Source organism: Dipodomys merriami, unplaced genomic scaffold, assembly GCF_024711535.1.
Source record: "Dipodomys merriami isolate MVZ:Mamm:240054 unplaced genomic scaffold, mDipMer1.0.p SCAF_3, whole genome shotgun sequence".
Classification (NCBI taxonomy): Eukaryota; Metazoa; Chordata; class Mammalia; order Rodentia; family Heteromyidae; genus Dipodomys; species Dipodomys merriami.
Genome location: NW_027204492.1, coordinates 84683068 through 84694037, shown reverse-complemented (window position 1 = coordinate 84694037; position 10970 = coordinate 84683068). Strand labels below are relative to the sequence as shown.

Sequence of the window (10970 nt, the reverse complement as noted above, 5' to 3'; positions counted from 1 at the left end):
AGATCTGAGGATCAAGGATTGAAGCCGGCCTGATAAGGAAAGTATGGCTATGAGACTCTTACCCCCAATTAACCACAAAAAACCATAAACCGCTGTGGCTCAAGTGATAGTCCACTAGACTTGAGGCGAATAAAGCTAAGAGACAGTGCTCAGGACCTGAATTCTGGCACAATTTTTTCTTCTTTTTAAGTAGCTAACTGACTGTACATACTCTGTCCTCTTTAATCTCTGTGTGTTTAAAAAAAATTGCGTATTCATTAGTACCAGAGATTGAACTCAGAGCCTACTAGACAAGTGATTTACCACTGAGCTATACCTCCAGCCCTCTTCCTGTGTTTCAATGCTGACCCAGAGGTAACAGGTTTGATTAATGGTCTATACACTTGGCAGAAACCCAGTCATGTATAATCTAGCAGAACTGAAAAGCAGGCTACTGTTCTTTGAAAGGTGCAGTGACTTCACCACAGAGGCCAAACTGGCTGAAGAAATGCAACACTTTATTGTTGCAGCAACACTGATAAATGTGCCCCATTCCCAGCTGGGGCTATCCCTGGCCCTTGGTCCTAGACATTGTGGAACACAGGAAGAAAGAGCAAAATCTCTAAGCAGAGCTAGAGGAAGGCTTCTAGGACTGATGAGGTTTAGGGGTCACCTGGGACCAAGGGTTCAACAAGGTCAGGATACCTCAGTTCACCCAGCTGAGGACACTTGGGACTTGGGTTTAAGATTCTGTTATGTCCACTTGGGTTCTAAACTGGGGTAGGGTCTGGAGAAGCCTTAGTCCAGGTTTAAGATTTGAGAATGCCCTGCTTGGGCCTCAGCTTTGGGGTTAAACATGGAAGACTAATTAGAGTCCCAGATTTGGTTAAGGGAGTATCACTGTTTTCACCATTTGTGATTTGCCATGGATACTCTGATCTCAAACTAATTTGGGAGCTGGATATAGTTGGCTCTGGGTCACAAATTCAGGGTTGGGGAAGACTCTGGTCCCTAGGTAATAGGGGTTTCGGTATGAAGGACATCCTTGTTTTGGAGTGGGATGTCCTTTTTTCTAACTAACAAGGGGCTCTAGGCTCCTATTTTAAAGAATGGGAAAGGGCTCAGTTTCGGATATGGGTTGCGGGTGGGAGCTGCTCAGTTCCTGGATCCAGACGCCAGGCACCTAGGATCCAGCCTCCTGCTCTTGTCCCAACGCCTCAAGTAGCAATCCCATTGGTGTCCGCTTGAGACCAATGCTTTCAATCTTGTTCTCAATCTTGTTTTTAAGGTTGCGCAGGCGCAGAGAGGCATGCACCAGGATCACTGTGGGCAATATCAAGAGAAGTAGGATCAGTGGAATGGAGCTTTACCTTGCTCCTAGTTGGGGGCCCACAAAAAGGAATTGGTGTAAAGATAGGTCAAAAGAGTGGTGAGTGACCAGGATACCAGGATCCTGAGAGTGTGACCCAGTAATTTGTTCTGCAAATGGGACATGGTCAGGAAAGATGACCAATGGCCTAGGCCAGTTTAAAGGCACATAACACTAGATCTGAAAAGCTGGTAATAATAGGAGTGTCCCCAGAAAGAGGGAGTGAAGCCTAAGAAGGCACTTTTAAGGGAGGCTTGCTTGTGCTCCTGGGTTTCCAACCTCCCTCTCAGCTCAAGAACCCCAGCATAGGGTGAGCCTAGCTTCTTGAAACTTGTGCTGACCATTTATCCAACTATTAAGTAGTACTCACGAAGCACTGGCCCGGCGATGCTGAGCAGGAAGGTGCAAGCGCCTCCTACAGCCGAGAGAACGAGGAAGCCTACAGCAAGCACTGCAGCCAGGCAGCCGGCTGGGTGACTGCGACGGCAGCGGCGCACGGCAATGCGGGTCTCAGCAGCCCACACCAGCACACCCAGAGACACAAGGATTATCAGCGCACTCAGGAGTGTGTACAGAGGACGCAAGTACCTGTGGGAACAAAGGAACGAAGCTAGCCTCACCATCCAGCAGATCCTGGGCCCCAAGAATTTTGGAACCTTGTCTCTGGATCCTCCAGCCTGGCAAATTCTCACCCACCCTTGCCAAGGACAGGCCCTATCCTCCAGTGATTTATATGGACTCTCATTTCTTCCATACCAGTTCTATAATTCCATCTTCCTGAGGTCTCTATCCCAGGTCCTCCCATCCCACTTAAACATTGTAGGCTCCCAATACTTCTCTTTTCCTTTTTTTTTTTTTTTTTGGTCCAGTCGTGGGGCCTGAACTCTGGGCCTGGGAGCTGTCCCTCAGCTCTTCAGCTCAAGGCTAGCGCTCTACCACCTGAGCCACAGCACCACTTCCGGCTTTTTTCTTATGTGGTGCTGAGGAATCGAACCCAGGGCCTTGAGCATGCAAGGCAAGTGCTCTACCACTGAGCCACCTTCCCAGCCCCCTTTTTTTTTTTTTTTACGCCGGTCCTGGGGCTTGAACTCAGAGCCTGGACACTGTCCCTGAGCTTCTTTGGCTCAAGGCTAGTGCTCTACCACTTGAGCAAACAGTTCCACTTCTGGCTTTTTCTGAGTCATTTGAGATAGGAGTCTTTTTTTTTTTTTTTGTCTTTTCTTTTTTGGTACTGGGGCTTGAACCCAGGATGCTGCACTTGCTAGGCAAGCGCTTTGCCACTGAGCTACATCCCAGCCGGAGATAGGAGTCTTATGACTCAGTCAGCCCAGGCTGGCTTTGAACCACGACCCTCAGCTCTGAGCTTCTTGAGGCTGGTTTTTTCTTCCTATTCTATATTAGCAGGGCTCCTCCAGTATCCTCTTCTTATTCCAATGTCCCCCACTTGGGCCAAACTCCTGCAGATCCCTCACCCAGGCCTTCAGTTAACACATATTTCCCACCTCCCAGGTCCAGGCACATTCCTCCTTCCCTTGCATAGTTTCTAAGCTCCCCCTCTAGGCTTTCCACTCCCTTTTTTTTCTTAGTGTATGCTGGTCCTGAGGCTTCAACTTAGGTCCTGGACGCTGTTCCTGAGCTTCTTTTGCTCAATACTAGTGCTCTATCACTTGAGTGGCAGCTCTATTACTGGTTTTTTGGTGGTTAATGGGAGATGAGTCTCACTTTTCTGCCCAGGCTTTGAATTGTGATCCCCAGATCTCAGCCTCCTGAGGAGATAGAATTACAGGTATGTGCCACCGGCACCAGGCTTCCATTCCACTCTTCCAGCCCTGCCCAGGGTGCCTCCCCCAGATCCTTCATCTATCTCTGGTCTTAGGTTTCTCAACCCAGGTCATTCCTCTGGGTCCAAGTTCCCCAAAAGGAACCTGCTCCAAGCATGTTCAATCATAGCCCAGCTTCCCTCTAACACCAGATTCTCCACAACCCCACCTTCCAAAGCCCTTCAAATTTACATTTTCATCCCTGTCACTGTCCTCAATTCTCCATAGCTGCCTTAATCTGACCCTAAGACTCACATCACCTCACCTCCTAGGTAGTCTCAGGATCTCCTTACATTGAGATCCAACCTCCCAGCTCACTTTCCCCTTCAGTCGCACACTTTTCTCCAACCTACCCAGGTTTCCCTTCCCTCAATCTCCTCCTCTCCCTCCCCTTCCCTCTGCCACCCCAACACCGGCACTTCCAACAAACCAAGATCTGTCTCTTTCAAGTCCCTCGGACCCTCTATTCCTTCCAAATTCACCCTTCTTGGCCTAGCATCTTTCTTAGGTTCCCATTTCTGGACCCGTGACCACCCTCCATGCCCTGCTGGCGTCCCCAGCTAATCAACTGCTACCTCCCTCCCTCACCCAGCCAGAGCGAGGCCGATGCCAAAGCAGAGAAGGTAGTTGGTTTGGTAGTAGAGGAGATTGTTGATGACACGGTGGCACCATCGCTGAGGGTCGCGTGGATCCGGAGCCGCCAGACGCGCTGACCCCAAAATAAAGTCGTCTAAGGCTCGCAACGGTGGCAGCCGCACCTCCGACATCCTGCGGGTTGCTGGACCAGCCCGAAGGGCAGTCCGGACTACACTACCCATCACACCTCGCGGCACCGCGAAGCATAAAGGGAAATGGAAGCTGGGCGTGACGAACAAAACATGTGCACTGCGCAGGCGCGCCAGCTCACATAACCAGAAAAGCCAATAGCATGCCATCTAATTTACCACAAACAAGGTCTGCCGGGAAATCAAGCCTTCATGCGGCGAGGGACATTCTGAACTCAAACTTTCGCTGTCTCCGAGCAGATAAGCCGCAGGGGATGGTACAGGGCGTTGCTGATGGCCCAAGCATATAGTAGCCAAACAGGCAGAGATTAAGATAGCCGCGATTGTTGGAAGGACCCGAGCTAGATGTACTTCCTGTTAGGATCCCCGACCGCCACCCCTCCCTCCCCGGGAAACCCCATGCCCCACCCTTGAGGTCAAGACGTAACTGCCGTTGAGGGCCTTTTATTCAATTCATCACATCAGAAATGTCTTCCTGGTAAGCTTTAAAATCCCCAGGTTGGATTAGGGACATTTTCTTTAGGTCCCTGGCAATCTTCTCCAGGCTGGGAGCCCCAGGGATTCTGCTATCTCCCGGGTTCCTAGTCTTGCCCCTATGGGCACAGTCCTAAAAAAATGCTCTGGGGGAAGTGAGCTATTTATATAGACATAGCTCTGCTTGAGTGGAGGGTGGGCCCAGGCCTCATTAACGCTTGCTGGCTGGTGGCTTCCACAGGACTTTCCCCCACTCCCCAACTCAGGCTCTGAAGTGTGCTATTGCAGGTTCCTAGCACAGCCCCCAGGGTCCTTAAAAGTCATCATCATCACAGATGTCAAGATACACGTCAAAAGCCTCTCTGTTGCAGTTTCCATCAGGAGTGAAGACATACTTGTGGAAGGTCCCATCTACGCAGATGGCTGGGGGAGAAAGAAATGGTAAAAGTTTAAGGGCTGCCAAAGCAGTAATCACAAACTGCAATTCTCTCACCTGTCCCATGGCCTGGGGACTTTACCCAAGTGCCATATACCCTTTACTGATCCATGATGGAGTTGAGCCACCTCTCTCTACCTTCTGATAGCCCTCAAATTCTTTGTGTGCGCCCACCAGCACTGGGGCTTGAACTCAGGGCTTGGGCACTGTCCCATAGCTTTTCCATTCAAAGTTATTGCTCTACCACTTGAATCACAGTTCCACTTCCAGCAGCTTTTTGCTGGTTAGTTGGATGTCCTTTCCTGGGCTGGCTTCAAATTGTGATTCTCAGATCTCAGCCTCCTGAACATAGGAGTGAGCCACCAGCCCCTGGGACCCTCAAATTCTTATAAGTCTAACTTTCAGACTTTTACCCATTCATTTTCCCCTAACCAAGAGGCTATTCCTACTCACCAATTACAGAGTTGACATTCTTGGAAGTATTGCGACCAAAGGCGCAGATGCAAGCTGACTCAGCAGGCACAGTAAAGCTCGCCAGGCTCCATTGAGAGTCCACGTACTGCCCAATCATAGGGCCCACCTTGCCCACACGAGCCAGCCTGCAGGCAGCACTGAGTAAGCCAAGGTATGGTACATGAGCAGAGGGTTGGAGATGCCACAGAATGGGGAAGGGAGTACTCACGCAGAGCGGCGGTTGAGGCGGGTATCCTTGAGGGCAAAGATATGGACAGTGCCCTTATCACTGGAAGCACAGAGGAAGGAGGAGTCATGGCTGAAGTTAATGCTGGAAAACAGATCAACAGCGATGCCCATGTGACGTGTGATGTGAGGCCACCAGCCCACCACATAGATCCTGTGCTCACCAGTATAGGGTGGCGGGGTCAGTGCCTCGGCGCAGCTCCACCAGTTTCTCCTTGGACTGGGTGTCAAAAAGGCGAATGAGGGTGCCTTTTTGGGAGGCTGAGGCTACAACTGTGCCTGGCTGATTCAGAGACACACAGGCCACATCACTCTGATGGGCATTGATGGTAAATGGAGCAGAGGAAGTGCCAGGCTTTGTGCTTGCCAGGTCCTGGAGTAGGAAAGAACACTTTGGGCTTGAGAGGGGGCTAAGAGTCCTCAGGGAGAGCCAGCCTTGCCACCTTCCTCTCCACCCTTTGCCCACTGGAGGGCGTACCACAAGTTGTAGACTTCCACATTTGTGTCCTGGGAACACTAGCAGTTGCTTCTCCAGGCTGGGGCAGAGATCACAAAGTCCTAGAGTGTGAGGATGAAGTGGAGGTGAGCAAGTAAAGGGTCTCAGAATGGAGCTAGAGAAAGGCCAGACTTCAACAACCCCCTCTAAAAAGCTGTAGCTGTTCTGACAGCTTCCCGACACATCCACCTATATCCTCACCAGATGTTTTATGCTCTGTCATCTGGAGCACCCAGGGCAGGGCCAAGGATGGGGAGCAGGAACTGAGGGATGGAATGGACTGAATCTCTCAGCACACTCTGTGCAGGGTGTCTCTCTTCCTGTCTTTTTCCCAGCATGTACCCATTCTTTTCACTCATCTCTGTCCTATACCCAGTCTCCTACCATTACACATCAAGAGTCCTCTCACCTTTGGGGTTGTCTCGGGTGTCAAACTCAAATAGCTTTCGGGGATTGTCAGGGAAGGAGTATACATAGATGCGGTTCCTCAGCACGATCACGATCCTGCAGGTGTCACATGATACAGGATGGCCATGAAGAGAGAGGGTAGCTGTCCAGGTAGGACTCTCACTTGCTGTTGGGACTCTTCCCCCCCACCCCAGTCTTCCTTAAGCTCACTTGTCATGGCGCATGCGTACAGCCAGCACTGGCTTGGTGAAGGTGAACTCCAGCACCAGCTTGTCCTTGGAGTCCTTGCCCTCCCGGGCATCGTCCCATATCAGCACTGCCGGGCAGGTGGGTAGGTTGGCCAAGGCCAAGGTTTAAGGTGAGGGGCAGCCCTGGTGACTCAGGACCCACCTCTATTCCCCACAGGGCTTCAACTCACTCACCTGGCATTTCTCTAAACATTCAATGTGAGCATTACCCAGAATGAATACTTAAAGACTCAATGTCTGAGAGAATGGGTTCTAGAAAGGCTATCATTTGGAGATGAGACAATCAAGGGTTGAAGGGGCTGAACGTCTGGATAAGGAATTAGTCCATGAACAAATAGATGCATTCCCAGGCCTGGAACTTTCCCCTCAGTAGTTATTTCTGCCTCCAGAGTCCCAGTTATACCCCAGGAGATTTCTAAGAGGAATTCTAGGGCTCTGTGACTCACCTAGATAACTCTTGCCATGTTGTGGTGGGATCAACAGGCAAACCCCTTAAAAGCAGATGGCACTTGAGGCCCAGGTCAAGGGGGTGTTGGAGAGATGGCTCCAAGATTTGGAAACATATTGGCTGTGTGATCTTGGATAAGTCACTTACCCTCCCTACCCATTTCCTCATAGGTTCAAATGGGGATAATGAGGTCTGGGGGCATGGCTAAGTGGCAGAACATATCCTTAGCATGTGCAATGCCCTGGGTTCCATCCCTAGCACTGCAAAACATAAGGGAGGATGGGATGGTACTTCCTTCCACATGGAGTTAGTATGAGAAACTACTATATGTAGACTGCTCAGAAAAGTATCTGCTGCACAGTAAGTGCTCCATAGTTAAGGAAATGGCATACAAAGGGTACTCAATAAGTGCTCTTGCTTTGTTTTTGTGATTATAGGAACCCAATCCAAGGCCTTGTGCATGTTAGGCAAGTGCTATACCACCTCCAGGCCCATTAACTGTTTTTTGGTGTCTTCTCTCTCTCTCTCTCTCTCTCTCTCTCTCTCTCTCTCTCTCTCTCTCTCTCTCTCTCTCTCTGCTGGTCCTGGGGCTTAAAACTCAGGACCTACACACTGTCCTTGATCCTTTTTTTGCCCAAGGATAGTGCTCTACCACTTGAGCTACAGCTCCACTTCTTACTTTTTGGTGGTCAATTTGAAAATAAAGTGTCTCACAGATTTTCTTCCTGACCTGGCTTCAAACTGTGATCCTCAGACGTTGGCCTCCTGAGTAGCTAGGATTAAAGGCAGGAGCCCCTGGAGGAACCCAGCTCCAATAACTTTTGTTTGTCAGTCCTGGGGCTTGAACTCAGGGCCTGGGAACTGTCCCTGAGCTTCTTTTTGCTCAAGGCTAGCACTCTACCACTTGAGCCACACATAGCACCACTTGTGCTAGGGTGCCAATTTTTTTTTTTGCATGATAACATAACACTAAGGTGCTAGAGTTATAAGATTTGTGACTTTTCAACTGTGGGCCTCACTGTGGGACTCTGAGGTGCTGACACCTTCATCTGTCAGTGCCTCTGGGTGTTTGTGGGAAGCCAGGAATTCAGGGCATCTGGGCCAAGGACAGGCTGGACACTTACCTGAGATCTCTGAGAACTTGGGGCTGCCACCACCGCCTACCAGGGCCAGCAAGTTGGAGCGGTGCAGCATCTCTACCAGGCCAATGCTGCCCACCTGTTCATGGTCTGGACAGGGACCAAGGTGTCAGTAGAAGTGCCTAACCATGTTTGGCCCTTCTGCCAACACTGCTTCCCACTCCCAGCTCACCCAGATGCCCCTTCTCCATCAGTGGCTCCACATTGTAGATTCGCACACCTGTTTCCATGGCGCAGCAAAAACAGCCTGGAGATAAAAGGAATCTGACTGCTTTAGACAATGCTCAAGGGAGAAGATGGGCCCTTCTTCCCTTCCCCCTTCCCTCCCACAAGAATACCAGTGCAAGCCTCTCTTACTTTGATCTTGGTTAAACCGTAGGCTGGTTACTCCTCGAAGTGGCTGAGACATGTTCCAGAATTGCTGTCGCATACACAAATAGGATACAGTTGAGATGATTTTCCAAGCACTAGAGACTTCTGTCCACAAGTCGCTTCCTCTTTCCGTCTCGGCTGACTTCTTTGCCGGTCTGTAAAGAAGAAATAAACAATCATGGAGCCCGGGGCTGGTGGCTCATGCCTGTAATCCTAGATACTCAGGAGGCTGAGATCTGAGGATCACAGTTCAAAGCCAGCCTGGGCAGGAAAACCCATGACACTGCCATCTCCAGTTAACCAGCAGAAAACGGGAAATGGTGGTATGGCTCAAAGTGTTAGAGCTCTTGTCTTGAGCTGAAGAGCTCAGGGACAGTGCCCAGGCCCAGAGTTCAAGACCCACGACCAAAAAAACAAAAATCATGGAGGTGTCCTAGGGTCTCTGCTCAAAGTTACCAACACCACCAACTGAATAGCTAGACAAGAACCTCACATTTTCTCACTTGAGTAACCCCAGATCCAGGCCAACAATTAACTGGAACTGCCCCTTCCTGCATCACCTCCTGCTTAGACACCAGTCCTTACTGACTGGTTAGGATGTAATGGGGGAATCTCTCTTCCTTACTCCAAGTCAGTCTTGGCTCCCAAGCCTGACATAGACTGGAACCACTCCCTACCTGCTTGTCATTTTCAACGCTTCAATCCAGTCTTCAACTTCACTTGTCAGTAAATAGGAAGGAGGTCAAGAACCCCCACCTTCCTGAGACTGCTGTAGCCTGCCACTCACTGCTATCCTCTCCACCAAGCCAAAGACCCCTTCCCAGCCCTTCCAAGAGCCTTCTTCCGTGATGACCCCTCAGGAACTAAAGACCTGGCCTACCAGGAACTCTTTTATACAAAATCCCTTAAGTGCATCCCTTCCCACAGGCTAAACCCACTATCATGTATGCCACTCCCCTACCTTATCTCCTTTAGATTACCACCCCCTCCCCTACACCCTGCCCCAAGGTGCATCTACTCTCTCCTGACCCTTTCTCGAGCTACCCCATCCCACACTCATGCTAGGAAAAGGCTCCACCTCTCAAACTTGCTACTTTGCTAGTTCACATTCCCTAAGGATTCACATCCTCCCTTCTAACATCATCCCAAGACTGTGCTCCGGTCCAATGATCATCCTCAAAGAGCCCAAACCTCCCCCTCCAAGACCTCCTGTCAATCTCACTCCAACACAGCCCCACCTTGCAAGACTCAATTTCCACACCTGTGCTCCAAATACCCTCACCACCCCAAAACCCTACCTGGGATGCCTCCTTCTCTTCCAAGACTAATCTTGTTTCCCTTCAATACATCTGCCTCAGATTCTTCATATACCAACCCACCCTCCACAAGACATCCTCTCCCCACGACGCGGACCAACCCCTGGGATCGTGCTCTAGTTGCTTCTCGCCTGTCTCCTTTTGTTCCACGAATCCCCCCCTGAACCCGATCTTTGCTGTCGGTGCCGCCTGCGGCCCGGTTTTCTGACCTCCCGGGCCTTGAAGCCCGGCTCCGGTGTTTACATCAGGTCCTGCTTCCGGAGGAGGGAATTTGTGAACGGAAGTGACTCATCCTGGCCAAAAAATCCTGTCGAGCTTCTTCTATGCTCGGTTGGGGATCTTTGGAGCATCCCAGGTAGCAAGCACGGTTTTCTCTGGAGGGATCCGGGAGCTTCGGAAGCTCAGGCAGCAGGAGTCGGATCCTCCGAAGACCCAGATTGCCTACGGCCCAGGGAGGGGAGGGTGAAGGGAGAGTGCCTTCCTTCTACTGGCGGAAATGGGCCCAGCACTCAATTCTTTAACCCCTGGAGAGCTGGAGGCTAAGGAGTGGATCTTAGAAGTTGGCTTGCTGTGGCCTCAGGTATTTATTGACTTAAGGAGTCTGATTTAGGGCGTGGGCTGAGGACGCCTGGGGCCGGGGCAGACTTAAAATACCTTGAAAGTTCGATTTCTGTCGCATATTTTTGAAAAGGTAGGTGGCTGGGACTTTTGCTTTCTTTTTCCCTACTCCACCCCTCAGCTCTTTTATTTACAAAATAAAAACTACTTTTAATGGTAAAAGATTGAAGAGCTTACTGTGGAAACAAGGTCCTGAATTATGAATTTTACTGGAAATATTTTTTAGCTGAACGTTAACTCTCGGCCTGGGGACAGTCCCTGAGCTCTTTAGCTCAAGGTTAGCCCCCTACCACTTTGAGCCATAACTCCACTTCAGGTTCTCTGATGGTTAATTGGAGTCTCAGGGGCTGGCTTTGAACTGTG

The 10970-nt window shown here is 50.4% G+C and overlaps 2 protein-coding genes across 5 annotated transcripts; both read right to left on the bottom strand.

Annotated features, from left to right (window-relative positions):
- Nucleotides 1-476: 476 nt before the first annotated feature.
- Praf2 (PRA1 domain family member 2) lies at nucleotides 477-4264 on the bottom strand. The gene is made up of 3 exons (XM_070040476.1): nucleotides 3757-4264; nucleotides 1719-1936; nucleotides 477-1302 (listed from the first exon to the last, which is right to left on the bottom strand). The coding sequence occupies exons 1-3, from the start codon at nucleotides 4101-4103 to the stop codon at nucleotides 1163-1165; spliced, it is 705 nt and encodes a 234-aa protein (XP_069896577.1). The 5' UTR covers nucleotides 4104-4264; the 3' UTR covers nucleotides 477-1162.
- Nucleotides 4265-4381: 117 nt separating this feature from the next.
- On the bottom strand, nucleotides 4382-10446 carry Wdr45 (WD repeat domain 45). Of its 4 annotated transcripts, none has more exons than XM_070040472.1 (11): nucleotides 10233-10446; nucleotides 8659-8828; nucleotides 8474-8548; nucleotides 8287-8391; nucleotides 6677-6782; nucleotides 6468-6562; nucleotides 6041-6120; nucleotides 5727-5935; nucleotides 5546-5647; nucleotides 5317-5462; nucleotides 4382-4850 (listed from the first exon to the last, which is right to left on the bottom strand). In XM_070040472.1, the coding sequence occupies exons 1-11, from the start codon at nucleotides 10337-10339 to the stop codon at nucleotides 4741-4743; spliced, it is 1305 nt and encodes a 434-aa protein (XP_069896573.1). In that variant the 5' UTR covers nucleotides 10340-10446; the 3' UTR covers nucleotides 4382-4740. The 4 variants fall into 4 exon arrangements, with proteins under 4 accessions (XP_069896573.1, XP_069896575.1, XP_069896576.1 ...); XM_070040474.1 differs by having other exon boundaries at nucleotides 10091-10317; XM_070040475.1 differs by having other exon boundaries at nucleotides 10199-10317.
- Nucleotides 10447-10970: the final 524 nt, after the last annotated feature.

What these genes read in the sequence shown, in the direction of transcription:
- Praf2 (XM_070040476.1), bottom strand. Translation starts at nt 4,103, where the DNA reads ATGGCATGCTATTGGCTTTTCTGGTTATGTGAGCTGGCGCGCCTGCGC. An exon ending in ATCGGCCTCGCTCTGGCTGG is followed by an intron (nt 1,937 to 3,756) that starts GTGAGGGAGGGA and finishes TTGTTCCCACAG; the next exon opens with GTACTTGCGTCCTCTGTACA. An exon ending in CATCGCCGGGCCAGTGCTTC is followed by an intron (nt 1,303 to 1,718) that starts GTGAGTACTACT and finishes TATTGCCCACAG; the next exon opens with TGATCCTGGTGCATGCCTCT.
- Wdr45 (XM_070040472.1), bottom strand. Translation starts at nt 10,339, where the DNA reads ATGCTCCAAAGATCCCCAACCGAGCATAGAAGAAGCTCGACAGGATTT. An exon ending in CAAGTTCTCAGAGATCTCAG is followed by an intron (nt 6,783 to 8,286) that starts GTAAGTGTCCAG and finishes CCTGCCCGGCAG; the next exon opens with TGCTGATATGGGACGATGCC. An exon ending in CACCCGAGACAACCCCAAAG is followed by an intron (nt 6,121 to 6,467) that starts GTGAGAGGACTC and finishes CTCACACTCTAG; the next exon opens with GACTTTGTGATCTCTGCCCC.